The 25,402-nt window shown below is 38.4% G+C and overlaps 4 protein-coding genes, 1 long non-coding RNA gene and 1 pseudogene across 6 annotated transcripts; 2 read left to right on the forward strand and 4 right to left on the reverse strand.

Annotated features, from left to right (window-relative positions):
• Positions 1-2,116: 2,116 nt before the first annotated feature.
• On the reverse strand, positions 2,117-5,534 carry LOC141836845 (uncharacterized; annotated as a pseudogene).
• A 2,046-nt stretch (positions 5,535-7,580) lies between these two features.
• On the reverse strand, positions 7,581-8,372 carry LOC141837430 (pathogenesis-related protein 1A-like). Its single transcript, XM_074724836.1, has one exon. The coding sequence runs from the start codon at positions 8,370-8,372 to the stop codon at positions 7,581-7,583; it is 792 nt and encodes a 263-aa protein (XP_074580937.1).
• A 1,132-nt stretch (positions 8,373-9,504) lies between these two features.
• Positions 9,505-12,603, forward strand: LOC141842180 (putative acyl-[acyl-carrier-protein]--UDP-N-acetylglucosamine O-acyltransferase, mitochondrial). Its single transcript, XM_074730406.1, has 9 exons — positions 9,505-9,754; positions 9,828-9,952; positions 10,550-10,658; positions 10,874-10,966; positions 11,044-11,160; positions 11,248-11,331; positions 11,922-12,026; positions 12,239-12,325; positions 12,404-12,603. The coding sequence occupies exons 1-9, from the start codon at positions 9,506-9,508 to the stop codon at positions 12,521-12,523; spliced, it is 1,089 nt and encodes a 362-aa protein (XP_074586507.1). The 5' UTR covers position 9,505; the 3' UTR covers positions 12,524-12,603.
• On the reverse strand, positions 12,247-17,614 carry LOC141842177 (putative glutamate carboxypeptidase LAMP1). 2 transcript variants are annotated; one of them, XM_074730403.1, is made up of 13 exons: positions 16,616-17,614; positions 16,447-16,514; positions 15,934-16,015; positions 15,648-15,740; positions 15,424-15,576; positions 15,091-15,159; positions 14,756-14,843; positions 14,474-14,557; positions 14,072-14,160; positions 13,852-13,968; positions 13,645-13,785; positions 13,339-13,570; positions 12,247-12,361 (listed from the first exon to the last, which is right to left on the reverse strand). In XM_074730403.1, exons 1-12 carry the CDS (start codon positions 17,612-17,614, stop codon positions 13,388-13,390), a joined length of 2,166 nt encoding a protein of 721 aa, XP_074586504.1. In that variant the 3' UTR covers positions 12,247-12,361; positions 13,339-13,387. The 2 variants fall into 2 exon arrangements, with proteins under 2 accessions (XP_074586504.1, XP_074586503.1); XM_074730402.1 differs by lacking the exon at positions 12,247-12,361 and having other exon boundaries at positions 13,226-13,570.
• Positions 17,615-17,897: 283 nt separating this feature from the next.
• LOC141842181 (uncharacterized) lies at positions 17,898-25,081 on the forward strand. The gene is made up of 3 exons (XR_012602860.1): positions 17,898-18,022; positions 18,176-18,228; positions 24,936-25,081. It is a non-coding gene; the product is annotated as an uncharacterized LOC141842181 (long non-coding RNA).
• On the reverse strand, positions 20,270-23,413 carry LOC141842178 (auxin-responsive protein IAA6-like). Its single transcript, XM_074730404.1, has 7 exons — positions 23,245-23,413; positions 22,730-23,041; positions 22,491-22,653; positions 21,647-21,906; positions 21,283-21,430; positions 20,553-20,616; positions 20,270-20,411 (listed from the first exon to the last, which is right to left on the reverse strand). Exons 2-7 carry the CDS (start codon positions 23,001-23,003, stop codon positions 20,370-20,372), a joined length of 951 nt encoding a protein of 316 aa, XP_074586505.1. The 5' UTR covers positions 23,004-23,041; positions 23,245-23,413; the 3' UTR covers positions 20,270-20,369.
• Positions 25,082-25,402: the final 321 nt, after the last annotated feature.

The following is a 25,402-nucleotide window of genomic DNA, read 5'->3' on the forward strand; positions in this document are numbered from 1 at the left end:
TGTTATCACATCTCAAGTGCTTGCTACCATGCCATTTCTGTTTAACTTATAGAACAAAATTCAAAGGCAAAGTCATGGCCTGCTTGGTCTCTTCACGTTAGTGTTTTTTCATATCACATGGGGAGACTTTTACCTGTTTGGTCAGAGCTTACCATTTAGATATATTTTACTTGATTGTGATTTCAAAATTTACTTAAAAAAACAATTTTGTGTTTGATGGGAAAAAAAAATCTTCATAAATTTTCCCCCCCTGAAACAAATGGAGTTTTAGCTGCCTAATTAGCTTCTGCATCATCACCAAGGTGGGTTTGGCCGTTTCTGTTTGAATGGTCTAAAACAAGGCAAGAAGTCTGAGATTGTACTTGACACCACAAAAATGGAAAAAGAAAAAAAAGACTGAGATTGTTAGTCAAACGAATTGAATGCTGTATACAAGTAAAAAAGAAGACTTTTTCAAGGTATATCAAGTGGATGTAAGATATACTTCATATTTAATGGTCATAAGTGATTGATTTCTTGAGATTGTGGCAAGTATAGAACTGAGACAATGAGCTATCACGGCATGGGTTGAATTTGTTGGTGCTAGGAGCACCACATTTAACCCAAGGTTTTGATGTATAATTAAGGTTAAAGTTAGACACGGAAAGTTCTAACAAGTGTGTGTCAAGTAAGCAGGAGCAGGTCACTTGACATATAGTGAAGTCCTGGTTGGGAACCAGACATTAGTTAAATCCTAATGGAACTAGGCAATTGAAGTCCTAATTAGAAATCGGGTAGAAGCTAAGTCTTAGTTGGGAAGTCCTAGTTGTGAACTAGGTGGAAAAACAAGTCCAAAGTAGAGTCAGCTGGGAGCTGAAGTCTTAGCAAACAAGTCCAAGTAGAGTCAGCTAGGAGTTGAAGGCTTGGCAAACAAGTCCAAATGAAGTCAGCTGGGAGCTGATACTTGGCAACTTACACTAGATGGGTCAATTGGGAGCTGAACATCTAGTTAAGATATACACGAGTAAATTTATACCTTATATCATATTCATTACGCGTAACAAATGCAAGGAAGCAAATTTCGATGGTTCCAAACGACTGAAAGAGAGTCTGGGTGACTAGCTGGGGATAATGTCTGTTTGACGAAGTCAGAGTTATCAAGCGATCGAAGCAAGGAGTGAGCAATTGCGACTTCCAGGCAATCGAATATGTTCCAGGCGACTGGTGGTGATGAGATCCAGCGATCCGGACGAGACAATCAAAATGAGATTTGACCAAGCTCCAAACGACCAGAGGACATCCAATTGATCGGAGATCACAGACGATGTTATTCACTGGATAAACGTTGCAACCACGTTAGCAGCATCCAGACGACTGGAGATACTCCAATCGATCGGATTCATGCCACGTCAGCAACTGAAGAAGCTCTATATAAGGAGTCTCGAGGCAAAACTTTTGGAACAACTCTTGATCTTACTACTACTCTGCTTGTGCTCAGTGTGCTCTCGTGCTTGCTACGACAATGACACGCTGCAACCGTGAGCTCTAATTACGATTGGCAACTCTATGGCGTACATTTATTTTATTCTTTCTGTTGTCGTACAATTCTTGTATTTTGTGCTTAATTTTTAGATTTTTTTTTTTAAAGTTTCTCCACCTCCAGAGGATTTCTGAAAAAGAGAGATAATAAATAAGAATCACATTTTTTACTGCTGTATGTGTCAAATTTCTGCTCAAGTCTTACATGCTCTGTTTGATTGAATTGTTGACTAAGTCTTGCATGCTTGTATCTGATTAATATCTAACTAAGTTTTGCATGCTTACATCGTCTTACTTGTAAAATTGATGTTCATAGTTGACTTGATCAATTTTGTACTAAACTAGTTTCTGTTTATTTCCACTGTGCTACTCTGTCTGCTTTCAATTTTCTAGTAATTAGCAGGTTTTGCAAGTGTTTACTTGAGCAAAATGTATATGTGTTCTTCATTGCCCAATGCTCTGATCAATAATGATTAAAGTATTGAAGGCCATACCATAATCTTCACAAAATGTTCTTTTTAACCTAAGGGGCAAATGATGAACATACAAGAGCAAAGATATCAAATCCATGTGTGCTAAAAATATTTAGTAACCAAAATCCAAAAAACTATTAATTCTCTTGTCATTCAAACTACTGCACAGAACTACAAGTGTGTTTCTACATACTGAGGTGGATACTATGTGATAGAAAGATTTATATGATCATGAATATCATCCTAATCAAAGAAAATAAGTCCATATATGCTACCAGCTTCAACAGTTTGCATAGTTGACTATTTGGATAGACATGTTTGGTTATTCGGTCTTTGCAAATCTTCCCCTTATTCTAGGTTGACTGTCAGCAAGAGCCTTCCTGCAAGCATACTGCAAAACGCCCCAAAGTTTATCAATTTCTATAATTTGTGTTTAGACAGAAAGTTATAAACAAGTAGCTACATTTGCAAGCACTTCATGGGCTCAACACCCTAAAATAACTTTTTATTGTGGTGCCAATGTAGTTTAGACTAGTGATAGCATACTTCTTCACGATGACAAGTTTATTTGTTACAAAAAAACAGCAGTATCAACTGATAGATCAAGAAATGTTTCATTCTTAGTTCCAATAAAGAATTGCCTTTTTTGCTGTGTGATATCCAAACTACAAGGAAGACATGGCACCCTTTTTCAATCTAATAATACAATGTTATGTTCAGTTAAATGTCTTTAATTATTTAAAATGCTGAAATTTTTTTCTTATATAGTTATCTTCACTTTTATTCTCTTCTCAAGTTTGTTGTGTATAACCCTCATATCAGTTATTCTAGTGTAGGGTACTCCAAATGTTCTTTCAAGGCTTTACTTACTTTAGAAAGAATTATAAAGGGGAAAAAAATTAAGTTCACACCTTTATTTGTCTGGCAAAGTTTCTCTTACTCTTCTTCTCCCTGTATCTGGAAAGTTTTTGTAGTCGCTGTTCTGTCTTATTATCGATGGAAAGGAGTTGATCAAATGAAGAACATGCAGTGGTAGTATTCCTTGAGTTGGCACTTTTACTGCCAAGATTCTGACAATAAAAAGTAAAAAAATAAATGATCCTGCCCATATTGACATACATCAGGTGCAAATTTTACATACTGCAAGTGATATATCTTGATGAACTAATAACAATGAAATTCTCCATTTCTCAGAGGGAAATGTAGTCCATGTAGATTTTCTAATAAAGTCACAAACTTTATATAATCCTTCAAATTAGTAACCTAACTTACAGTTCCTAATTATTAAATCCGGTCATTCATTTTATAAGTTGGTACAAAGAGTCCTCAGTGTATGTGCAGGCCTAGTAGATGATTAATGACTTTCATCAGCATGACAAAAATTGATGCAGATTTAAAAAATGCTGAAGCAATATATTAAGACCTGAGAAAATGCTAATTTGATATGCAAACAAGTTCCGCATCTCCAATCATGCAAAGTGTGGTTTTGGTATAGAGAGTTCCTACTAATAGCATGAGTGTTGAAGCAAAGGTCAAGGTCAAATTTCAACATTTTGGTGCGAGGTATAGCTAACACAACCGTTCCTCCGTAAGACAAGTGTGTAATAGCAAACTGTCAATCCTTGCCTATTATAGTTCCCAAAAACTATTGTTAAGTATTTCTAGGTAGAAAAGGCCAAGGGATGAGATATTGCTGCTCATTCCTAAGTCTTAAAGACACAGTAAGATCAAATCCTAGCTAACCCTTTATAGCCAAACATGGAAAAGATAAACCATGAACAATAAACAAGGAAAATAATCAGAAGATTGGAAGTTTACTCATACCTCTATATCTCCTTCGCTGCATGCTCTCCTCAAACCAAGTGCAGCTTCAAAATCCAATCCTTGGAAATCAAGGAACGCTGGTCTCCTAGTTGAACTAGGAATCCATTCTAATGAGCTTAAACACTCAGAACTTGCACTTTTATGAATTAATATTTCCACACAACTAACTTTTTCTGGAGGTGGAACTCCAAGTATTTCGACTGCAGGAATCTTTCCTTCTAGGAATTCAGAAATTGTCTCTTCAATCTGTGACTTATCTAGAATTGTTCCTTCTGCACAATTAATTTTTTTAGAAGGTGGAACTTCAACCATTTCAGCTAAAAGAATTTTCACTTCAAGGAGATCAGAAATTGTCTCTTCAGTATCTGATTTCTGCATAAGATCCTTCTTGCATTCATAGTAAATGTCACTCAGACGATCATTTTGGGTTGACTCTATATCTGCAGCCTTGATTGTTTCTGTGATGACATGTCCTCCACCTGATACAACAGACATGGCATTAACCATAGGATCGAGTGCAGGATCTTCCAAGATAGGTTCTGGAGCGTTGAAAAGATCTCCTTCTCCTCCCATATCATATTCCGAAACAGAGGGAGCCTGTACCATATTGGCCTATACAAAAAATGAACAAGTGAACTATGGAAACAGTTTATAATAAATGTACATGTTTTTGTTTCTAATAAAACTAAGTAGCTCTACTGTGTTTTTCAACAGACATTTTGAATGAAAAGCTCATAAAAATCGAAAGATGTTTCTAGTATGGCTATTAAGACAATTTTATTGATTGCCAGCAATTTACTTCAATGGTTCCACTTTTGATTATAGTGTTTCTTTTTTTCTTTCAACTTGACAAAAATTCCCATTTTTCTCTTAGCAGGCAGCCACAGTCACAGGCACTTCTCTATCTCATCTTTGATTTTTTGATGGTAAGACCTTAGCCCAAACTAAATATTATCCTCAAATTCAAGTTAAAAACAAAAATGTTTGAGCAGACTTCACAATTATGTATCTTTTCTTTTTAATATAGGATCGAGTATTGTCTAATAAATAAAAAATTTCCAGTTTCTTTGCTTTCATAGAATGTTGTCGACTTCAACCAAGCAATAACTACTCCTCGATCTCAACCTTCCCGATCTTTGCTTTCAGAAAGTCCTCTTTGGGACTTCTTAAGTGGCATGCACTTCTTGATCATCTTTCAAAATCTAAATTTTAGCAATAAATCGGGGAGTTTTAAGATTCTGCAACATATCTTTTCCTTTCCTCGCCTTTACGAGTCTTTTGAAAGATCGTTTAGTAACAGTCCAAACAAATCAAACAACCTCTTTCAGTATTTTCACTTTTCGCCCCACAACCCTCAGTAGCCGATCCAAATCTCCCCAAAATCTAGCATATTCCTCGACCTAATTAGCCAGTTCACGCAACAGTAAAAGCGAGATCGGTTTAACCAGAAGGAAAAATTACCATGTTGCACGGACCATCCTCGACGCCGACGCCGAATCGGGGGAGAGAAAGCCCTCATCGGAGAACGGCAGGTAGGAGCAGTGCCCGCTACTGTAGTCATCCAAGAAGCCGTCCGAGAAGCCCGGAGGCAGCTGAAGCCCGGCCTCCGGATACATCTTCGATCTCTCTTCCCTCTAACTTCTCTTCGATTACTTCCCTCCTCCTTCGCGAACCCTCCTCCTCGTCCTCCTCCTTCGCGAACCGGAGGAAGCAGGAGCGAGCAGCGGAGTCAGTACCTGGGCGGAGAGAAAGAGGTCAATTTATAGAGTACGCAAAACAACCCCCGCTCTCCATTCTTTCCTCTCCTGTTTTCCCCTCCTATCTTCCAAAGTAAACGTATCCAAAATATGAACGATGCCACCGATAAAATATTTACGTAGTTAATTAAATATTTATAGATCAATTTTTAATTATAATATATTATAAATTATTTTTTTAATAAAAAAGTAATTTAAAAAAATCAAATCAATCATATTTAAATTTAATCAATTAAAATTTTAAATATTAAAATTATTTTAAAAAAATAGAAACGAGCTTCCTAATGAGAATTCTCTTAAGATATATTATACTAAAAAAAGTTTTAAAAAAATTATAACGTTGAATTTATTATGTCATTTATTGTAAGAATTAGATTTTTAAATTATAAAAAAAATAAATGGCAACGTGTATAAAAATGGTAAGGGCAATGAGTTTGTTCCCTTGTGATGTGATGTGATGATGATAATAATAATAATTATTATTATTCTATTTTTATTAAATTGGGAAATGGAACTTGATATTGACGTTTTGGTCGATGCTACCTCGTGATAGGCAATCTAGTGATTGATTGCGGACAACAATTCAATTCCAAGGTGCACGTCATCATGATGTCAATTAAAAAATATATATTCTATTTATTTTTAAAAAAAAATTAATACTAAATTTTTTATAAAATTTATTAACGAATAAATTTAAAGTAGAGATATTTATTTTATATAAAAGTTAAATTTTGATTTTTGTAGTGCTACTTACTTTAACATTATTAAAATTAATTATCAGTATCTAAATAATTAATAGGATTTAAAATTTTAATATAAAAATTAGAAAAGTAGAGTGGAATCCGTCAAGAGAAACACTACTTTAAGAGAGTCGAGAGGTGTACTTATAAAGCATCATAAAGTCTAATTTCAATTAAAAAAAGTGAAGATGTCTTTTGCTTTGTGCTTAGCCTTTTTGAGTTTCTCCTAATTAATGTTAATTAAGTTATAGGATGATGATTATTATGTCTCTAATATAAACTTAACATAAACAAAAAAAAAAACCCACTCATGTAGTAAGAGTAAACCAAATGATTTAATTATAAAACTTGGATGGAGTCAATTGAAAAACTCTATTTTGCATTTAGGTCCTAAGTTAGTTGGTTTTCTTAATTTGGAAAGGTTATTGAGTGAAGTTCAAATTGTCGTCCCTTGATTACTTAAGTACATCAAACAAGAACCTCGGTTTCCAATTTTATAAAATGGCAAGGGTGTACCTACTATCTTCAATAAAAAGTGGAATTTTACACGGTCAGTCCTATAACCATATGTGAGAAGATAAATCGAGAAGTTACAGTTGACCACGACGAAAAAGGATATTGTCTTGACTTCGTTGAGATTCAATCCTTATCTACTTCAATAAATTTGTTCCGTCGTAACCAACTCAATTATGCCCGAGAACATCATAACCCTACGCAACACAATGAGCTAGGGAGAATCATTTGCGTCATCATCTCGCCTAATGCACATCGCGATAGTTGTATGGCATTAACACTTTATCACTTTGCTCAAGTACACTTTTTCCATTAAAGTTCAAATCTATCTCATGAACTTTTGCTTAAGTCCTCATTCTTCGCCATCTCTTCACACCACGATTCGCTTTGCCTACGATGAAAACATTAGTGACCGATATACCAGCCCTTTATTCTTTGCTTAACTTTTTCATTCATCTAAGTATAAGAAAGGAATATATATATATAAATGAGTGATATCTTGCACGTATTAAAATATGTGATCGTACGCGATATCAGAATCGAAGTGTCCGAAAGAATTCTGGGTACGCCTAAAACAGTAAAGCTAAGTTGATCGAGCCCTGTAGCACATCCCATGGATCGGCTAATCTCTCACTTGAAGATTTAGTTTGTAAATGAATAATTAACCAAAAACGAGTGAGTGGTGGTTTTAAGGATTAAATACATTTTAAATAACTAATGATATTGATCGAAAAATTTTAAAATTAGCATATTAATTAACTGTCGAAAGGGCTCTCGCCGACGTAGTTTCCCGGTGGGTCGTAGCTGCAGACGACGATGTAGCCGGCGCCGGCGAAGCACTCGACGAGGGCGCATCCCACCTTGGCGGTGCTGTTCCACACCATCTGCGTGTAGTGACCGCACATCTGGCCCTCCGCGCAGGTGTTGGTGGCGCGGTCGTAGTAGGCGGCCTCCTCCGCCCAGGCACCCACCGCCCGGTCGGGGGTCCACGACCCGCCGACTGCCCCCCAGAATATGTTCTCCCCGTACGGCCCTTGCGAGTGCACCATCGCGCAGTCGAGGCGCCGATTGCTAGCCCACCTCCGGGCGTACCGCGCCACCTCCGGGCTCCACTCCAGCGGCGGCTCGCCCTCCGCCACCCTCACCTGGTTGTGCGCTTGCAGGTACTGCCGTACATCTTGCCCCCGTCGCCCAGGCTGAGGAGGTGGAGGAGAAGGCGGAGGCTGAGGCGGAGGTGGAGTCGTAGAATCTGAAGGCGGCGGCGGGGGAAACAGAGGAGGAGGAGGAGGAGGAGACGGAGGCGAATCCAAACTGGGAGACGCCGGTGATTTCTCACTTATGCATACGCTGATGCTGCCGATCGCCCCGGCGCTCAAATTGAGGCAGGAAGCGTTACTCTCCGGCGAAGTTACAGAGGCGCCGCCGCTGCCCCAGTCCGAGGCCGGCGGAGAGGGGACGTCGGCTGAGGCAAGATTTAAGAGGAGGAGAAGGATAACGTGGAGGAGGAAGAGCGAGGGGAGAGGAAACGTCGCTGGACTCCTAGCCATTACCAGGCGCTCGCGGGGTAAAGATCGCCGGGTTTTGTTTTCCCCGGAAAAAAACAGAAAAGAGATGGATTACAGTGGCGGGAATGGCGTTCTAACGGTCTAATTAACCGTTTTGGAGGCGCTAAAATTAAGATGGATTCCAACGGTATATAGTATGCCTCCCGATTCACTAATTTAGTGGTTGTTAAAATAAGGAACCGCTTAATTTATAAATTTTGAAAAAATAATAATTAAAAAAGCCCTCTTTATTGTTAAATCATCTTAATTTGTTTTCCCCTAGTACCTTATTTCTTGTGAAAAGTAGGATCTAAATTAAGCTAAATTTTATATTATTTACTTATTTAATAAGATAATTAATCTAAAATAAACCACATAGCAGTTCAAATTTATTTATTTATTTAGAATTTAAACTTGGCTTAAGTTTAGATTTGATGTTATTATTTGATTGTTTAAAATTTTTAAATATATCATTGCATTCACAACATCTTAAAATAAAATATTTTTTTATGTTTTTCTTTTTATATTTCAAATAAAGTTTTAAAATTCTTCTCTTATTTTACAATCGTTTTCTGTGAATTTTTTTTATTCTCTTTCTTTTCTTTTTATGCGCCTCTGTTACTTCTTTTTGGAATTAGAACTAGACTCGACTCCGAGTCCAATTTGAATCAGATTTAGATTGGGTCTATAACTAAATCAACGGATCAGATACTCATTGACTTAATTGTCGGTCTAAGTTAAAATTCACAGGCCTAATTAACCACTGATGATTTTTTTATTTATAATTGTTAACTCGAGATTTCAATTGAGTATCCTAACTCATTAAACTACGAATATTTATATTTTTATATATTAGTTAATTATTTAATAATTAATTAATAATTTTTATTATATTATTATTTTTAATAATTAAAAAATAAATAAAATTTAACTTTGTAATAATTCGTTTATGTTAGAGAAAAAATAAAAATAATTTCAATCATTAAAAAAGAAAGATTTTTTTTTATTTTTTTAATGATTGAGATTATTTGATAAAAATTACGATTTAGTATCAAATATAGAGTTTCCTACGCGTCCAAAGTAAGCCCCTGTGAAACCCCTCACTCTCTTCCACTTTTTCTGTCGCTGTCTTCGCTATGCTCGCCGTCAGATCTCTCCGCGCCGCCGGTCGCCGCCGCCTCGTCTCCTCCTCTGGCAGGATCTTCTCGCGCCGCCGATTCCACGGAGGTTTTCCTCTCTTCTCCTTTCTCTCCATTCTGCCATTCCAGTTGTTAATCGTGCCTGTCTCTTTCTGGATCTCAGATTCTTCGGCGGAGAAGGGACCGGGAGCATCCAGTTTGATTCACCCGACTTCCATCATCCACCCTGATGCGGTTCTTGGGCAGGTTCCCCTTCGATTGTGCTTTCCCGACTTATTTGATGCTGTGATACTACTTATTCGCTGCTTGATGTGCTCAGGGCGTGTCGATTGGACCTTTCTGTACTGTTGGGTCTGCTGTCAAGATTGGTAATGCTTGTCAGTTGCACGCATCTTGCCATATTGTGGGAGAGACTGAAATAGGAGACCACTGCACAATTCAAACGTATGTTTTGGATATTGTTTGATGAATTATCCTTTTCGCTATAGTGGATTAGTGAAAAAAAAATCTTTTACCAATTACCAGTCATGCCTGAATGCTTCAAACAACAAACAAAATGAAGTTTACATGAAAGAAGAAGTACATGAAGCTTCCACCAAAAGTATGCCTACTTTGAGTATTTAGTTTCCCAGAGGAATAGTTAATTTTTCAACAAACATACCCTTAAAATCTTTCACCAAGTAGTCAGTAAAATGGTTGTTAAGAGCGTAGTGTTTGGTATTATCAAACTATTTTACTGCTTCAAACAGTAAGAGCTCAAATTTACTTTTGTTCTCTGAATTCTTAATTTTGATTAGCGAGGAATATTGAGTGTGTATGTATCTTGTCATCCCATGCAACTCCATTTAAGCTTCTATTGGGAATTGATGATTATGGATATCATTTGTAAACACTATTGCACTATTTGAGTAGAGTTTAAATGAAAGAATCTCCAAGCTTAAATTGTAGAGACTCTATGTTTTAAACTCTTTGCTTTTGATACACCTCACTGATTGTGCTTGAAAGCTATTGATTATCTCATGGTAATGAAATCACAGACAGTGGTGCAGTTGTTGGAGCAGATCTACCTGGTCTTACAGTCCTTGGTCGTCATAATGTCATTGGACACTATGCTGTCGTTGGTGTGAAGTGTCAAGACTTGAAATATAAGGTCAGTTCGATAGTTTCTTTGTTCTATTATACTCCTTTACATGCGATCGTACCAGCTCTGCACTCTTATTGGGAAATACTGAATTGTATAGTTTCGCTTGTATAGTTCTTTTTAATCATAACCTAACCAAGGATCAATATACGTATACCAATTCTTCAAATATCAGAAACCATAAATTGTTCTTCAAACAAAACTTCTAATGAATTTATTAATAGCCAGGGGATGAATGTTTCCTGTATATTGGTGACCACAATGACATTAGGGAGTATAGTTCCATTCATCGTTCTTCAAAATCCTGTGACAAAACTGTAAGTTGGTTTCTTCTCCTTCTTATCTTTTTTTTTATAATAAAAGATTATTTTCTGATCAGCATTGAATTTGGTAGATTATTGGTGATAACAATCTGATCATGGGTCATTGTCATATTGCTCACGACTGCAAAATCGGTAACAAGAACATTTTTGCTAATAACACTTTACTTGCTGGACATGTGGTGGTAGAAGTGAGTCATGTTCTCAAATTTTGTTATTATATTAAATTATTGTTGATTGATTATATCTTGTTACTGTCAAAACCATTTCCTCTTCAGGATTATGTTCATACTTCTGGTACAATTGCAGTTCATCAATTTTGTCATATTGGATCACATTCTTTCATCGGTGGGGGAGCTATGGTATGTTGTTTAGAGCCAAGTTTCATACTTTTGATTTATGTCACATTAATAATGTAAATAGTTAGATTTCTATTATCTCCCATTAATTCACAAACAACACTCTGTATACTTGATTTCCCTTTATAAAATGAGTTTGTAGCCAGACCAAGACTTGGAAGTTTGGACCAATCACTGGCAGACAATAAATAAAATAATCATGTCGATGGAAAATTCCTGTGATGCAATGGAAGAATATATTTGATCTACCATATTAAGAAGTTTTCTTTGACACAGTCTTATTTTTTTAATATTGCTGTTTTTTTTGGGTATTATTTTGAAGATTCCTAATCTCTTATGGCATTGAGATATATGCCAATATTTTTGCTGAGATCCAATACATAGCCATGAAAATCATTATTAGGCTATTAGCATCCTTTGAGTTCAAGGTGTAACAAGATCAACAATGTGTCAATGTACATTTCCAATGTCATGAAATCTAAATTGTTGTGTTCTATTGATTTAAATGCCTGTTTTCATGTGTTTTGTAGTAAACACTACTGTCATTCCTGAACTAGCATTTACCACTATATACTCCAATCTTATTTATGTAGGTCACGCAGGACATACCAAAGTTCATGATGGTTTCTGGTGGTAGGGCAGAGCTTCGTGGTTTGAATCTTGAAGGGCTCAGGCGGCATGGATTCTCAGAGATTGAGGTAGTATATAATCAAGTAATCTCAATTATCCAAACATATGTCAAAGAACAAAGCACGCCTAGAAATAGCAACTGCTTCAACACATTATGGATTAAGTTTTTTAGATTGCATTGGTACAGGAAGATCCTAAACTGCTTAGTTTCCTCTTATTTTTCCCCCTATTTTGACTCATTTTCACTTAGAGGGTTATCAAATTCTTGAATTTGGATAAGGTACGTGGTATGAGGAAGGCTTACCAAAAGATATTCATGGTCAATGAAGCAAACTCTGGGGGTCTTGACGACAGGCTCGCTCAAGTGGTATGGATCTTGTTCTTCAACTGATTTGCATCAACTCTAAATAACAAAACAAAACAAAACAAAAGGTTAACTTGACAGGAACAAGATGAAGAGGTTGCTTGTTTTTCTGCTGTGACTCATATGGTCCAATCAATTCGCGAATCATTTCGACCAAACCGACGGGGAATATGCAAGTTCAGAAATCCAAGTGCATCCTGAAGAAATGCAAAAGTGAGCTTCTTCATTGCCATTGTTAGTTACAACTCTGTTTTAGTAAACTTTTGAAGGTTTTTTTTTGTTCGTCTAAAAGCTTATTTTAAACAAAAAAATCAAAAAGAAGATTATTTCTTCTAGATTAAATTTCATTTTGGATTAAAATTGGAGATAATCTCAACTGAATAGCTTGATCGACTTAAATATATGGTGAACTTAGCAACAAATTGAATTATTTCATTTAATTATTTTTTTTACACGAGACTAATAAGTGTTTTCTTCAAATAACCTTATTTTTAAAAAATATTAAATTGAAAAAAAATTACAAATGGAATATTTATAATGTTTTTAGAGAATTTGACAAGGGACATATGTGGAACTTACTCATTTAAGATATTTATCTTGGATCGATTCATATAATTTTAGAAATGATAAATTCTTGAGCTTTCTAGTATTATGTAATTAATGGAACAAGAGAATCCTAGTTACAACCCTACCAAAGCAAAACGAAAATGTTTTCTAAACTAAAACTATTTTAATTATTGCAAGTAAAACAATTCGTGTACGTTAATAATTTAATTAGAAAGGAAATATTTCTCAAGTAAAACAATTCTCCCTTAGCCAGTTCTTTTATGAGCACGCACACACACACAGATAGCTAAAAGTTTTGAATTATAAATATCTTAAGTTGTTCATTCTACAATTTTAACAATACCGATAGTCATATTAAAAAATGTCAAAAAATTCTAATAATTCTATTTTGCTCTTGTGTATTTCATGCCATAACCAAATGCACCATTACATTGCAAAAGAAAACATACCGATTAATGAGATGGCCACCACCACAAAGCTACTCAAATCATGGCGAGCTCATGTAAATTTCCCGCCGAGGACCAAGGATGCTTGGGCGATCGCCCTGGCAACCCTCCACACTTCATGCTGGGCAAAACGCCACGCTTCTGAACTGTTCAGTCTCTTAGCCTTCCAAATGGCATCGTCGACGCCCGGGAACATCGTCGACCCGTAGTCATCCTGTGCTGAAGGTCCATAAATCTGAAGTTCACAGGCGAGGCGCCTGGCACTTTTGGCAATGCAGAAAGTGAACATGGTGGCTCAGAGCTACATACCAAGTGCTTGTACCATTCCTTTTGGAAAAGCCCTTCCCGATCGGTCAATGCTCGTTCGGCCATCATCAACCTATCGTTGACATCTCGAACTATCAGAGGATCTTTCCTCCACTTTAATAACCCAACATTTGACTCTAAGCCCTGAAAACAATAGGAAGCATTTATCTTCCTCCTTTCATGAAGGATCATAATTGAGTTTGGAGATACCTTTTTCTGGTTATCTATTGTCGAAGCTGCCCTCTTGAGTTTCTCAATGGATTTGTACAGAGGAGCAAAACTTACAGGCGTATTGACCGCCTGGTCTTGTGCTATCTTTGCGCCGCGCTGACAAATTAAACATGGAAGTCTTTGATGAGAAATGTCATATACTAAGACGAGGACATAGCTGACTCTTTCTTTTTAGGATTTTCAGATGCAAAATAAGAACCTGGAGTTCAGATGCATAGGAGCTGTAGTCAAACGGCAAGAACTCATCATCTGCGAGCCTCAAGGCGACAAGACCCCAAATACTTGCTACTGCATAATACAGATAAAATTGGAATTGAATGAGATCCACAGCCAATTTAAACAAGATGTAGCTAAGTACTTTTAGGATATGTGGGCAGCAAGCAGACACTGAGGACATCAATAAACAGGAATCATGAGAGTTTCAATGGCAAAGTTTAAGATTTTAACAAGAAAACTACGTAGTTGAGAACAAAATTTGAATACTACGCATACAAGTAGCTATAGAAGGCTTACTTGATCGATGAGAAAGATGATAATTTCTATTTTTTCAACGACCACAATGTACCTTTAGATACATGAGATACACAATGTAGTCGGTTACCTGCTATGTGTCTATGAAAAAATGGATCTCCAAAGTTTTGCATCCACACAAAATCATCATACAGCGAATGGTAAACTGGGTATCCTGTAAAAAAGGAAGCACGTAAAAAATAAATAGACAGGCAGGCAAAAATGTTGTTTTTAATTCATGATTCAGTATTTCTTAGCTAGAAAATATTTGGATTAGGCATACAAAAATGGTTCCAAGAATTTTGAAAAAACTAAAGCAAATAATGAAATGAGAATTATGTAAGGATTTATGTTTTTAACAAGATAATTATACCTTCTCCAAAATACATATCTAAGGATGAAACACCAGCATGTTGGATGAAAGCAGCAAAGTCTGTAGCACCACCACCTAGTCTCCCAATCTTCAGAAAATTCATCAATTACATTTTACAAGTAAGAGGAAATGTTTTTTTTTTCTTTTTAAGGTTGAGTACAGTGATAATGCACCAAAACATGATTATCTAGGCACCCATTACAATATGTTATCAGATTAAAGTTGGGGGAAAAAAATCAAGCGGACAGCTCTCAGTATATGGAACAATATTGCAACTTGGCAATTTGTTCATTTTGTAAACAGTATACGCTGCAAATCAAAACTTAGTGACTTGCCTGAGGAGAATGATTGGGGGACGTCCAAGAATCATAGACTGTTTGAGAGAAACTGTCTGGGTCTTTAACCTATCAAATACTTGATGAAAAAAAGAGAATTAGCACTGTCATGTCCATAATATTTGGATCATAAATGATAGAATGAATGAAAGTTTAATTGTCTTTTCATACCTTTTCATTACCAAGGTATACTTATTTCAAATTTCATTTATATAACAGCAATAACAATTTATAGATCCAGAAATCCAAATGAATCATATTTATTTTCCTACAAGTGCTATAATTCTCGTTGCAGTAGAATTGTTAAGGAGATAAAATGACACCATTAGCAACCTTTTTAGTTACTTCCTTCAGCAACTCGTCAAGTTGTGGTGTTGTAGAGGCATGGAAACCAGAGCCTCTGACTGGGCAGTCAGCATTCAGATAAGCAATTGCTCTTGAAGCTAACATTTCCCTATTCTCTTCAACCCATTCTGTTGATCCTATCTACAAGAATGCAACAGTTCAGAACTGAATTGCCACTAAGAGAAAGAAAGTGGATGGTTAGAGGAACCAACCAGGCCATATTCTTCTGCATCCCAATTGCACAAGACTATGGTCCGTCGAGGTCTCCATCCCCTTTTTTGTAGCTTGCCCAATCTTTCAGCTACCTAAAAAATTAGGAAAATTATATACATATTCTTAGGTAAACAACTTTTTCTTCCCATTTCAGAGTTACATGCTATAGAATGAGTTGCCTGACTCTAGTATATATAATAAGCAAAGTTTAGCTTCACTAATAGAAAATCACACATCGAGGAGCATTTTAATCAAGGTGATTAAGCCAAGAAGGCCTGTAAGTACCTCAAGCAACGCTGCAGTTCCACTACTTGGATCTACTGCTCCAAATGTCCAGGCATCCCGGTGATTACCCAGGATTACATACCTGCAGCAACCAGTCTCTTATAGCCTCATTAACTGTGAATTATAACCATCAATTTTTTTTGTAGGAACTGTGTATTATGTGACATGGTAATATCATTGTGTTTACTAAAGCAATAAGCATGTTTTACAAAGTAGTTCTATTATCTACATATCCATATCAACCGAAACTTCAATGCCGATTCATTTTCAACATTTTCAAACTTCGACAAAATATAGATAGAGATATTTTCAAGCAAGGAAATTAAATATCTAAATAGCTGCCCACTGCCAATCCTGATCTATAATTGAATAATAGGAACTGGACATTGAAAAGGGGCATCCATGATACACCTTTTTAAATTAAATACAAGTAAGAAGTTAGCTTTGCAAAAAAAAAGATAGTCTCTATCAATTTGTGCTGAAAATATAAAATAGGGAAAGACAAGAACTAACCTATCAGGTTCCTCTTTCCCTTCAATAACAGCGAAGACATTCTGTATTGTTGCAAGTGTTTCATTCCCCTGAGAAGAACACAAAAACACATTTAAAAACAGAGGAAAAAAAGAGAATCAAATGGCAATCACACACTGAGCAAACGATCAATGCATAGTGGCATATGTACAATGTACGTCAAGTTGAGGAACCCGGGACCTGGACCCAGACGGTAAACAAGGGCCCCATCGCCTCCCTGCCATTCATCCGGCGCCACCTGTCCCCCGACGCTTCTCTGTATTGACTCTGCATCGCTCGCCGAGATCGGCAACGACGGGATGCCCGGCACCAGACCACTAGCCGACACCTCCGCCGGGGTCAGACGCTCGCACCCGTCGGCGCTCGGCCATCCAGGGGTCGTCGGATCCCCAATTCCCCGAAACGTGGTCCCCACCTGGACTCCACTCGGCGGCATCCCCGGTCCATCGGGGTACCACCGCTCCCTGCCGAGGTAGTCCTTGGCGTCGGTGTACACCACGGCGGCGGCCGCCCCAGCGTCCTCGGCGTTCTTCAGGATGTCCCCGCGGAATATCTTACCGTATCTGGCCAAGACCACCGCCCCGGTAACATTTACTCCCATCTCCCCTAGGGCGGCGAAGTCCTCCAAGCGGCCGTAGTTGGCGTAGACGACGGGGCCGGCCGCGGAGCCGGATCGGGCATAGGCATGGAAAGTGGGAACGGATTCAGCGGCCGCGGAGGCATATGGATCGCCGGGGTAGATCTCCTGGATGAGGTCGAACGCGACGGGGGGAGCAGAGAACGGAGGCGGAGAAGGGGAGAGGAGGAGGGAGCGGGTGAGAGGGTAGGAGAGGAGGACGTCGTAGGAGGCGGATCGGGCTGAGAAGGAGGCGGAAGAGAGGACATTGAGGACGTAGGATGCAGCTTCCGCGTTAGCCGGGGTTCCGGCGACGTGGGGGCGGCGGGTTAGCGCGAAGAGGTGTCGGGCGGCGGTGGCGTTGTCGGCGACGGTGAGGAAAAGAGCGTGGTAAGTGGATTTGGAAGGAGGGGAGGCGAGGAGGCCGAGGAAGACGAGGAAGAGCGGGAGGGCGACGCTGGCGAGGATGCGGTTGGAGGAACCGGTGGCTGCGGAGCCGCGTAGAGGCGGCGCCGCCTTCTCGAGCCGCTCCATTGTTGCCGAAAGCAAGTCTACATTCGCATAATTAAGTGAAATATTTCATTTAACTCCCAAAAATTTCCTAATTCTTAAAATACCCTCTGCGTTTTATGCTCTCATGTTCAAAACAAAGAAAAAAAAAGGATCATTGGGCCACCGATATGATCCATGTCATCTATGATGTTGGGCCGCAACTGGACCGGCCTACGAGCATATTGGGCCGTAATGGTGGCTATCAACCAGTACAACCCTGGCAGTTTGTGTCGTCTTGTGAGATCTGGAACTGCGCCGGAGGCGGCCAGCGCGACGGTGGCGGCCGTGGCCGGCAGCTTTCTTCGGGGAGATGTTTCGCCGAACAATCATTGATCATCGAACTCTCACCATCGCAATCTGAATTTGTCATCTATTCCGCTGATGACGGAGGTTTGCCGTCGACACTTTTTTTTTTACTTCAATCTACACTAATGATCATCTCGAATTTCCCGTTGGGAGTCCCATTTGATGAACCCTAATCCTATTTCAATCCTCGTTCAAGTAACTAACCCTAATCTCTCATTTTGTTTTATGTTTCTGCAGTATGAAGAGAAGTCCACGGAGAATTAACTTAGCGGATTGTGATGCGAGACCGGGTAAGTTCTTCCAGACCTCATTTTCGTTGTAAATTATGCCCTTCGATGCTTCCCCTAGTTTTTGAATGCTTCATAGCTGTTTCCATCGTTTGCTTCTAAAAAATGAACTCTTTTTCCTTGACCAATCTAATCAGAATGTAACTATACATAATATGAAATTTCTGAGCAGCTCAGTCATCATCGAGGTGGCAACCCTATATCTCATTTTATGCTTAGGGCCTATGAATTGACTTCTGGAGTTGATTCACAACGACATTTCATGATAAGAGTAGATGCAATGTTCTATCTTAGCTTATCTCTTTGTTGGGCAAATCTTTCCTGTTAGGGTTGTTGACAGTCGTATGCTGTCAATAGTTCTTGTCACCTGTGACCATCAGAGATTTCGATGTTAGCCATTGTATACGTCCCATTTATATCTGTTCATCTTCTAGATGTTTTATTTATCTCAAGGTGTGGGAAGAGGGAGGAGAGGAAGAGGAGGACAAACTGTTGGTGGTTTATGACACAGTTCTGATTGCCTTAGGACATTTAAGGAGCATGGGCACCTGATGACGCCGGCCGGAAAAAAAAAATGTCCAACGCGCCCGGCCTGGCGGCCGGCGGTGATCGGACGGCGGCGCGATGGTTAAAGTCACTATTTAGGAATTTTATCTACATGGATATTTTGAAACCAAACGCATGGCAAGCCTAGACAGGGAAAAAAAAAGAGTTCTTTCTGTTTAGATTTATCACGCAAGTAAAGGTTTCATCCCAGGTAGCAAAGATTCTACAGGAGACATGAGTCATAGAAGGGCTCAAGTAGGAACAGAGGTCGTCAGGTTCCTTCTAAGTTTTAATCATCTTTTTGTTATTTCATCGAATGATTTGATGGAAAACCATAGCTCATATTTAAATTCAGTTATGTCAAGGTTTCCACAAGACATATTTCTATAATATGTAAAATGTGAAGGCCAAAGGTCAAATCCACACCTAATCTCAAACTTGTTGGTGTTAGATCTGACTCTAGCATTCAATAATTTTTATGGAGGCGTGTGGTTTAGGCTCATCAGGTTCCCGTAGCTGGAAAGTCTGACCCCAATCTGAGGGCAATACTATTTAGAGGCATGAAGTCAAGTTTCAACTTCATGAACAAGCTTCCTTGACTGTGACAAGAGAGCAACATCACTCTAACTCAGGTAAAACATATCGTGGAGCAAATCTTATGTTTAGAGAGAAGTCTCTTCCTTTTCACTAATCCGAGTTCCCGAGTTCGTAAGCATACAGTGTGAAATAGAATAGTATTTTCTAAAAGAAACAGTTCGTGTGGGGAAGAAGGTGGTATTGAAAGGAGATAAAGATGCAGGTATAGATGTCTCACTACATGACAAAGCTCTCGTATTCCTTTCGTGTGCCCAGCAAACTCTCCATGTTCCCGCCTGTCCTTAGATCAGGCTTGGCCTAACGAAAGGGACCTTTCCTTTTGTCACGGGCACTGAAATTAGGAAACAGTGAGTCAACGTTCCTAAGGTTTTGTTCCTTATTTTCTTTTTCTTAGGCGTTCATTGAACCAAAATTTGTATGAGAACAGACAAAAGATATATAGTTTGATTAACCACAAGCACGAGTGGGATGGGATGGAAGGTGGCAGTCACTGTATGCGTCACCTTGTGAGTTCACCACTTCGGATTGAACGTCTCTGAGTGGCATCCAACCGGATGACTTATACTGCTATTGCAGTGGATTGGATCAGTTTTCTTATGGAAGCGTCCATCACGTATCTAGGAAAAATCTGTGTGAAAGCTTCTCTATCATCTGCAATGCTTAAGGGTGCCCCATGCTGACTTACTAGTATACAAACGAGTGCTTAGTGATCTTTCAGGCAGACAGTTTATCAGTTTCCTCTAGGTCCACACTTAGCATCAGTTATATATTCTACACCTCCAATTCTCAGAATGCATTTTGTTTGAAAAATAATACTTTATTAATTTTTGGTATGTTAATGTACTACTAGAGGGAACTGAAGCATCATGCACCTTGCATTTGCAATTGAAACATGTAAATCCAACTGATAAAGTAATTGCCATTAATAAACTCAAGTATGATTTCAATAAGTACAGAAAGAGTTAGGAATTAGTTCAGTCCCAAAGGCCTTCTCGCCGATCTCAACACTCTGTCACTGTTCTTTTCCGGCATACAGATCCGAACTGAAAGAGGGAAAGAAATGAAAAGCAATGAGATCACAAGGTCACAATTAGTTGTTTTTTAGTCTGTATCAGAAAATTAACTAAGAGTCTGTTTACCAGTCAGATTATATGAATGTTGTGATTGGATTAAAGAGGACTTACACGTAATGAAGAAAGATGAGAACTTTTCAACACCCTCAACCTTTTTACAGTTGAAACAAACATCCTGCAAGTGTCAGAACTCACGTCAATAAAGGTGGAATCGGTGGTTTCTCATCACTAAAATATGTACTATAATTCATTAGAGACAATTGAATCAAGTTTTTTTTTTATTTCTATTTTTTTTCCATGGTTTACATTCAAGTTTGAGCTGAATTATCCCTGAATCACATCACTGCTGACTATTTAAGGTGCCAACAAGGTTTTTAGATTCAGTGCCCTAATCTAATTTGGTATGAGCTAGAGAGTATTAGGATCTAATTGAAAAATTCAGTAGTTTTTCCTTCTTGCTAAATATTGATAAGTTCAATTATGAGAGTTAGAGCTTATAGTTTTGAAAGTAAACAAGTATCGATTAAACAAAGATACAACCAGCCAGGAGAATTAGGCGCCGTAGGTTCAGTTCATAAAAGCTTTCTAATATTCTAATGGCAGAGTGTAGTAGCACAAGCAAGTGGCCAATGGTATTAGTTAAAGAAACATTATATATTACAAGAACATCATTTTCTAGACCTTGCTGGCTATAGGCATGCATATTCGATGACTTTCTAAGAGGGAACAAGCAGTAGTCGAGCCGAAAGTGCTGTCATGTTCATACTATGGCATTACTAGAAGACAGATGATGGCATTAGGTAAGTTCAGGAAAAAAAACAAAAAAAAAAACAAGGCTTACTCCCATGGAACATCCCCAACAAGCATTCTATGACCATGATTGTCTTCATAAACCAAAGTGTAGTCACCAGAGCCATCCATTAAACCTGTGAATGCTCTTTTTGCTTCCTCATCCTTCTGAATGGCATTTGCAGAGATATCCTTTTGAGCTGTGCATTTAGTAAAAGAAAATGGATAGGAAAATCAAGAACACCATTAAGGCCCTACTAACTGGAGGAAAGGGGGATATGAACAAATAACTTAGAAAACTGAAAAAAAGATGAATTCATCTATTGTGTGAATTCCTAGCCAAGTATGATAACTAAAGACAAGCAAAGATTAGCATGATTCTAGAACACAAAATTGTCTACCTAAAGTTCCAGTACCTTCAAAAAGGCCTAGAAAGAGATCTTCCACTGCATTCGAGAGCTTCTCATAGCTATCATAAGCTTTTAAATCAACCTTTCTCCCAATTGGGATACCATCCATGTTGATCTTCACAAGCAAACCCTTGTTGTTCTCAAGCTTCACTTCTTCCACTATACTTCTAGTCTCTGGCTCCACTGTTTGTTTGGTTGAATTAGTTGCTAGATTCTTTCTGAAGGATCTAATGGGAGGCCAACCAACAACAGGAACAGCAGCAGCTCTGCATATTTTCCACATAATATGAAGTATGATGCAAAAGGTATTCCATTTGTTGCAGAAATACCAAGTACAGCAAATGAAGTGTCATTTTTCAACTACACAATCTACTGTCTCGTTAGTTTTTAGAATAGTATGAAAGATGAGGAATAATTTAACATCGACAGAAAAACTTTTATAGGCATCTCTGGTTAATTAGTCACTTAGAGCTTTGATCGTTCAGATAATTTAGTTCATCTTCTAAATTTATCTTCAGAGGAAGCCAAGAAAAGATATTCACTGGGACAATTGAAGTATTTCAAGTACCAAATGCAACTCCCTTCTGAGTCACATAAGAAGCATAAAGTTAGTTTTTATTATCAAATATGAAGGCAGGAATATAGTAAAGGAATGAACACATAAACTAGCAATTTAGCAATTAACACAAGTGAACAACCAAAGTTTGCCATCTAAGCATTCAAAGTGCTGTGAGCAGATAGTTAAAAAAGAAAGGTACTTTCAAAAAACAAAATTGGGAAAAGACAGTAATAAAGACACGGGGTGGCCATCTTGGAAGAGATGGCAAACAGGCCATTCATCATGACTAACCTCGTCTGGGTGCTGGTGCTGGGTCCAGCAGTTCCATCTGCTTTCTCCTTCTCAAGGCTTTGTTGTTGTTCAAATTCCCCATAAGCCCAAGTGGTCTTGTGTTCCTTTTCAGTCCCAGCTCGGCTCTGCAACTTGAAAAATCCAGTTTCCTGATGCTGAAAACCTAAGGACAAAAATAGAAGGGTATGCTAAAGAAGAAGACCTGATAGAGAAAAACACTTTTGTGGTACTAAAAATACCTTCATTTGTAGATTCAACTGCTCCAAAGACCCTAATGGAAGTCCTTGAAGCCTTGGAGATGAAACCAAGCGATAAAGCAGAGGACTCTTCTTCTTCTAAGTCTCCTCCAGGGAGTCCAAGCCTCAGTTCCAGTTTCATCTCTTCTGAGGCATCTAAACGCCTAAATGTTCTTCTTCTTCCTCCTCCTCCATCTTGCACCACTCTCTCATTTGGGATCAAATCTAGCAGCCGAGGACATCCATGCCCCCCGTTCTTGACGTCTTCTCCTTCCATGTTCTTTTTCTCTTCAAGAGGATGAGCTAATGTTTCAACTGCAAGTATTAAGGCATGTGGATTAAACAAACAGCGACCACCTTACTATTTCAACTCTCAAGCTGGTAGAAAGCGTCAAAACCAGTTTTTTGACGAAGAAAAAAAAACCACAAACCAATTGATTAAAACTCTTTCCACGCGTGCGAACAATTAGCTTGGTCACAACCATTTATATTTTAAACGACAAGAACAGGGAGCTTACTCAGACTACCCGCACGTAAGTTGTCTTCCAACTCCTTGCACCAGAGCACTACCACACGAAGACCTCAAAATGAGAACTTTGAGGAAGAATTAGGATGAAAACGAGTTTAAATCCCGGAGTAAAGCTACAAAAGCGTGTTTTTATTCGTTTTCTTACACGCTTGTGAGCCTCTCTTTCTTCTTCTTTTGTTCCCTCTTCCTTGTGATAGACTTGGCGCTTAAAAAGGGTGCGGCAGCAGGGATTCCATGGTTGAAAAAGTTCAGATAGCCACATAAGAGGACTTGGACAGAAGGTGTCGAGTCGTGCAGCGTGCTCGTCTTATCTCTCCCACGGCACGCTTTCCCAGACAAGCAAACGATAGAGACATGAGTAATGAGTTCCTCCCCCTCGCTATTTGTATTTATATTGCAATGCACTTTCTTCCCACTTAAATTTTGAGACGTGGTCCCTGACGTGATAATTTGGTTCAGTGAACGTAGTTTATAGAAAACATTACACTACTTTGGCAGACATGAGTAGATAGATATTCACTGGTTTGTGCAGTATTTGATATCTTGAATACTTTATACCCCACTGGGTAGCCTTTTCCTGCCTACTCTTGTGGAATTTAGCATGTTGCGTTAGCCCAGTGATGATGTCTGAGGATAGGTCAATGATTTGAGCCATTGGATAGGTGGTCCAACTCTCTTGTGGTTTGGCAAGTTGGCCTTACTGTTTTCTTCTTATGTTTGAAAAAAAAACAGCTATGGCTGTGCAGAATCCATCAGTTTGTAGAATTCAACTAGTTGCTTCTTAAACATAACAAACTTTTTAGGGCCAATACTTCAACTCATTGTGACAGTGGTCCTGAATTCTTTGCTTCAAGGCCTTTTGTTTCTTTGATACACGGCTCTGGAAGATATTATGGGCTCAAGGTTATCGCCTTTTTCTTTATAGTCCATTGTGCATATTTCTGTGGCTTTTACATCTTACAAAGCAGCATGACTAATGATGTGATTCACTGGATTTAGGGGTCCAGTAAGAGCTTTGTTGCTCTGGGACAAGTTGGTATCGGTTGTTTCAAGAGTTCCTTTTCATTATTTCTTAGGTCTATATCGAAGTTTATACTGCATCAATGGTTTACTACCTCTCTTCCTTTGGATTGTGTATTGATTTACAGAATCTTCCACCATGTGCATGCCAATACCCTAATGGCTCATTTGATTCTTGCAAATGATTATAATTCCTATAGAGCATTATTCTATTCCCAATTTCATAACTACTAAGTATCTGTCGCTTTAATCCAATAACATCTATGCCTTATTTATTCCTCTCTCCAATAAATATATATTCTTTTCTATTTAATTCTTATATTACACACACACACACACACACAGCTCATTCAATTTGGGTAAGTCATCAATGCAATCGAGCAAGCCAACTAGATGAATTAAGCAGGATGAGTTGAGTACAACAAAATAAGACAATTATTCAAATTTTCCTAGCTTAGTATCATATCTATTACTAATATCTTTTTTCGTCATTTTACATATATGAATTTTCAACCTTTTTGTATTGATTCAAGTGCATGAGCTCAAGTAGTGTTACACGAAAACTAGTCATTTAGACTCATGTTATGACTTGTAGTAGCTTTTCCCATTGAACGAGTTCCCATTTCTTCTTGTTGTGAATCGATCCTGTCTGGTTTCTAGAACGCTGGAGACAAGCTCAATGTGAGACAGACAACACAGCATGGGCATGTAAGAAGTAGTAGCTGTAGCAGCAGCTAAGGGACCGCTGGAGGGACCTAAGAGCATAGGAAAGGGGAGAAGCATTGAAATTATGTATTGTGATTACCTTTAAACATTTGGTAGTAAATTGGGTTTCACAAGTCCAGTTAGATGGTGATATTGGGCATGTTTACTTTGCATTGGGAGTTTTTGCCCAACGAAGGAATAAAGAGGAGGAAAAGTGGAATGTTAAATGAAAAGGAGCAAGCACATTGGCTCACAACTGGCCTTAGCGAAGTAGAAGGAGATTCTGCTGGTGGGACTGGGAGGACATCATGGAAGAGTCAGCTTTGTCGTCTGATTCTGGCATTTTAACGATAACATTAAAACCTCAAGGAGTGAAAGGACAAAGACGAAAGCCAGAAGAGTTTTTGAAGAAGACGTGAAAT

The sequence above is a fragment of the Curcuma longa genome, chromosome 11, assembly GCF_044706935.1.
Source record: "Curcuma longa cultivar G26 ecotype Majalengka, Jawa Barat chromosome 11, ITB_CL_G26_1.1, whole genome shotgun sequence".
Classification (NCBI taxonomy): Eukaryota; Viridiplantae; Streptophyta; class Magnoliopsida; order Zingiberales; family Zingiberaceae; genus Curcuma; species Curcuma longa.

Coding starts and splice junctions, on each gene's coding strand:
- LOC141837430 (XM_074724836.1), bottom strand. CDS start 8,372: ATGGCTAGGAGTCCAGCGACGTTTCCTCTCCCCTCGCTCTTCCTCCTC.
- LOC141842177 (XM_074730403.1), bottom strand. CDS start 17,614: ATGGAGCGGCTCGAGAAGGCGGCGCCGCCTCTACGCGGCTCCGCAGCC. Junction 15,160..15,423: donor TGAAGGAAGTAACTAAAAAG/GTTGCTAATGGT, acceptor AGTATTTGATAG/GTTAAAGACCCAGACAGTTT. Junction 14,558..14,755: donor AGATATGTATTTTGGAGAAG/GTATAATTATCT, acceptor CCTTTTTTACAG/GATACCCAGTTTACCATTCG.
- LOC141842178 (XM_074730404.1), bottom strand. CDS start 23,003: ATGGAAGGAGAAGACGTCAAGAACGGGGGGCATGGATGTCCTCGGCTG. Junction 21,431..21,646: donor CTTTCTAGGCCTTTTTGAAG/GTACTGGAACTT, acceptor CTAAATGCACAG/CTCAAAAGGATATCTCTGCA. Junction 20,412..20,552: donor CTCATCTTTCTTCATTACGT/GTAAGTCCTCTT, acceptor TCCCTCTTTCAG/TTCGGATCTGTATGCCGGAA.
- LOC141842180 (XM_074730406.1), top strand. CDS start 9,506: ATGCTCGCCGTCAGATCTCTCCGCGCCGCCGGTCGCCGCCGCCTCGTC. Junction 10,967..11,043: donor CAAAATCCTGTGACAAAACT/GTAAGTTGGTTT, acceptor TGAATTTGGTAG/ATTATTGGTGATAACAATCT. Junction 12,027..12,238: donor ATGGATTCTCAGAGATTGAG/GTAGTATATAAT, acceptor AATTTGGATAAG/GTACGTGGTATGAGGAAGGC.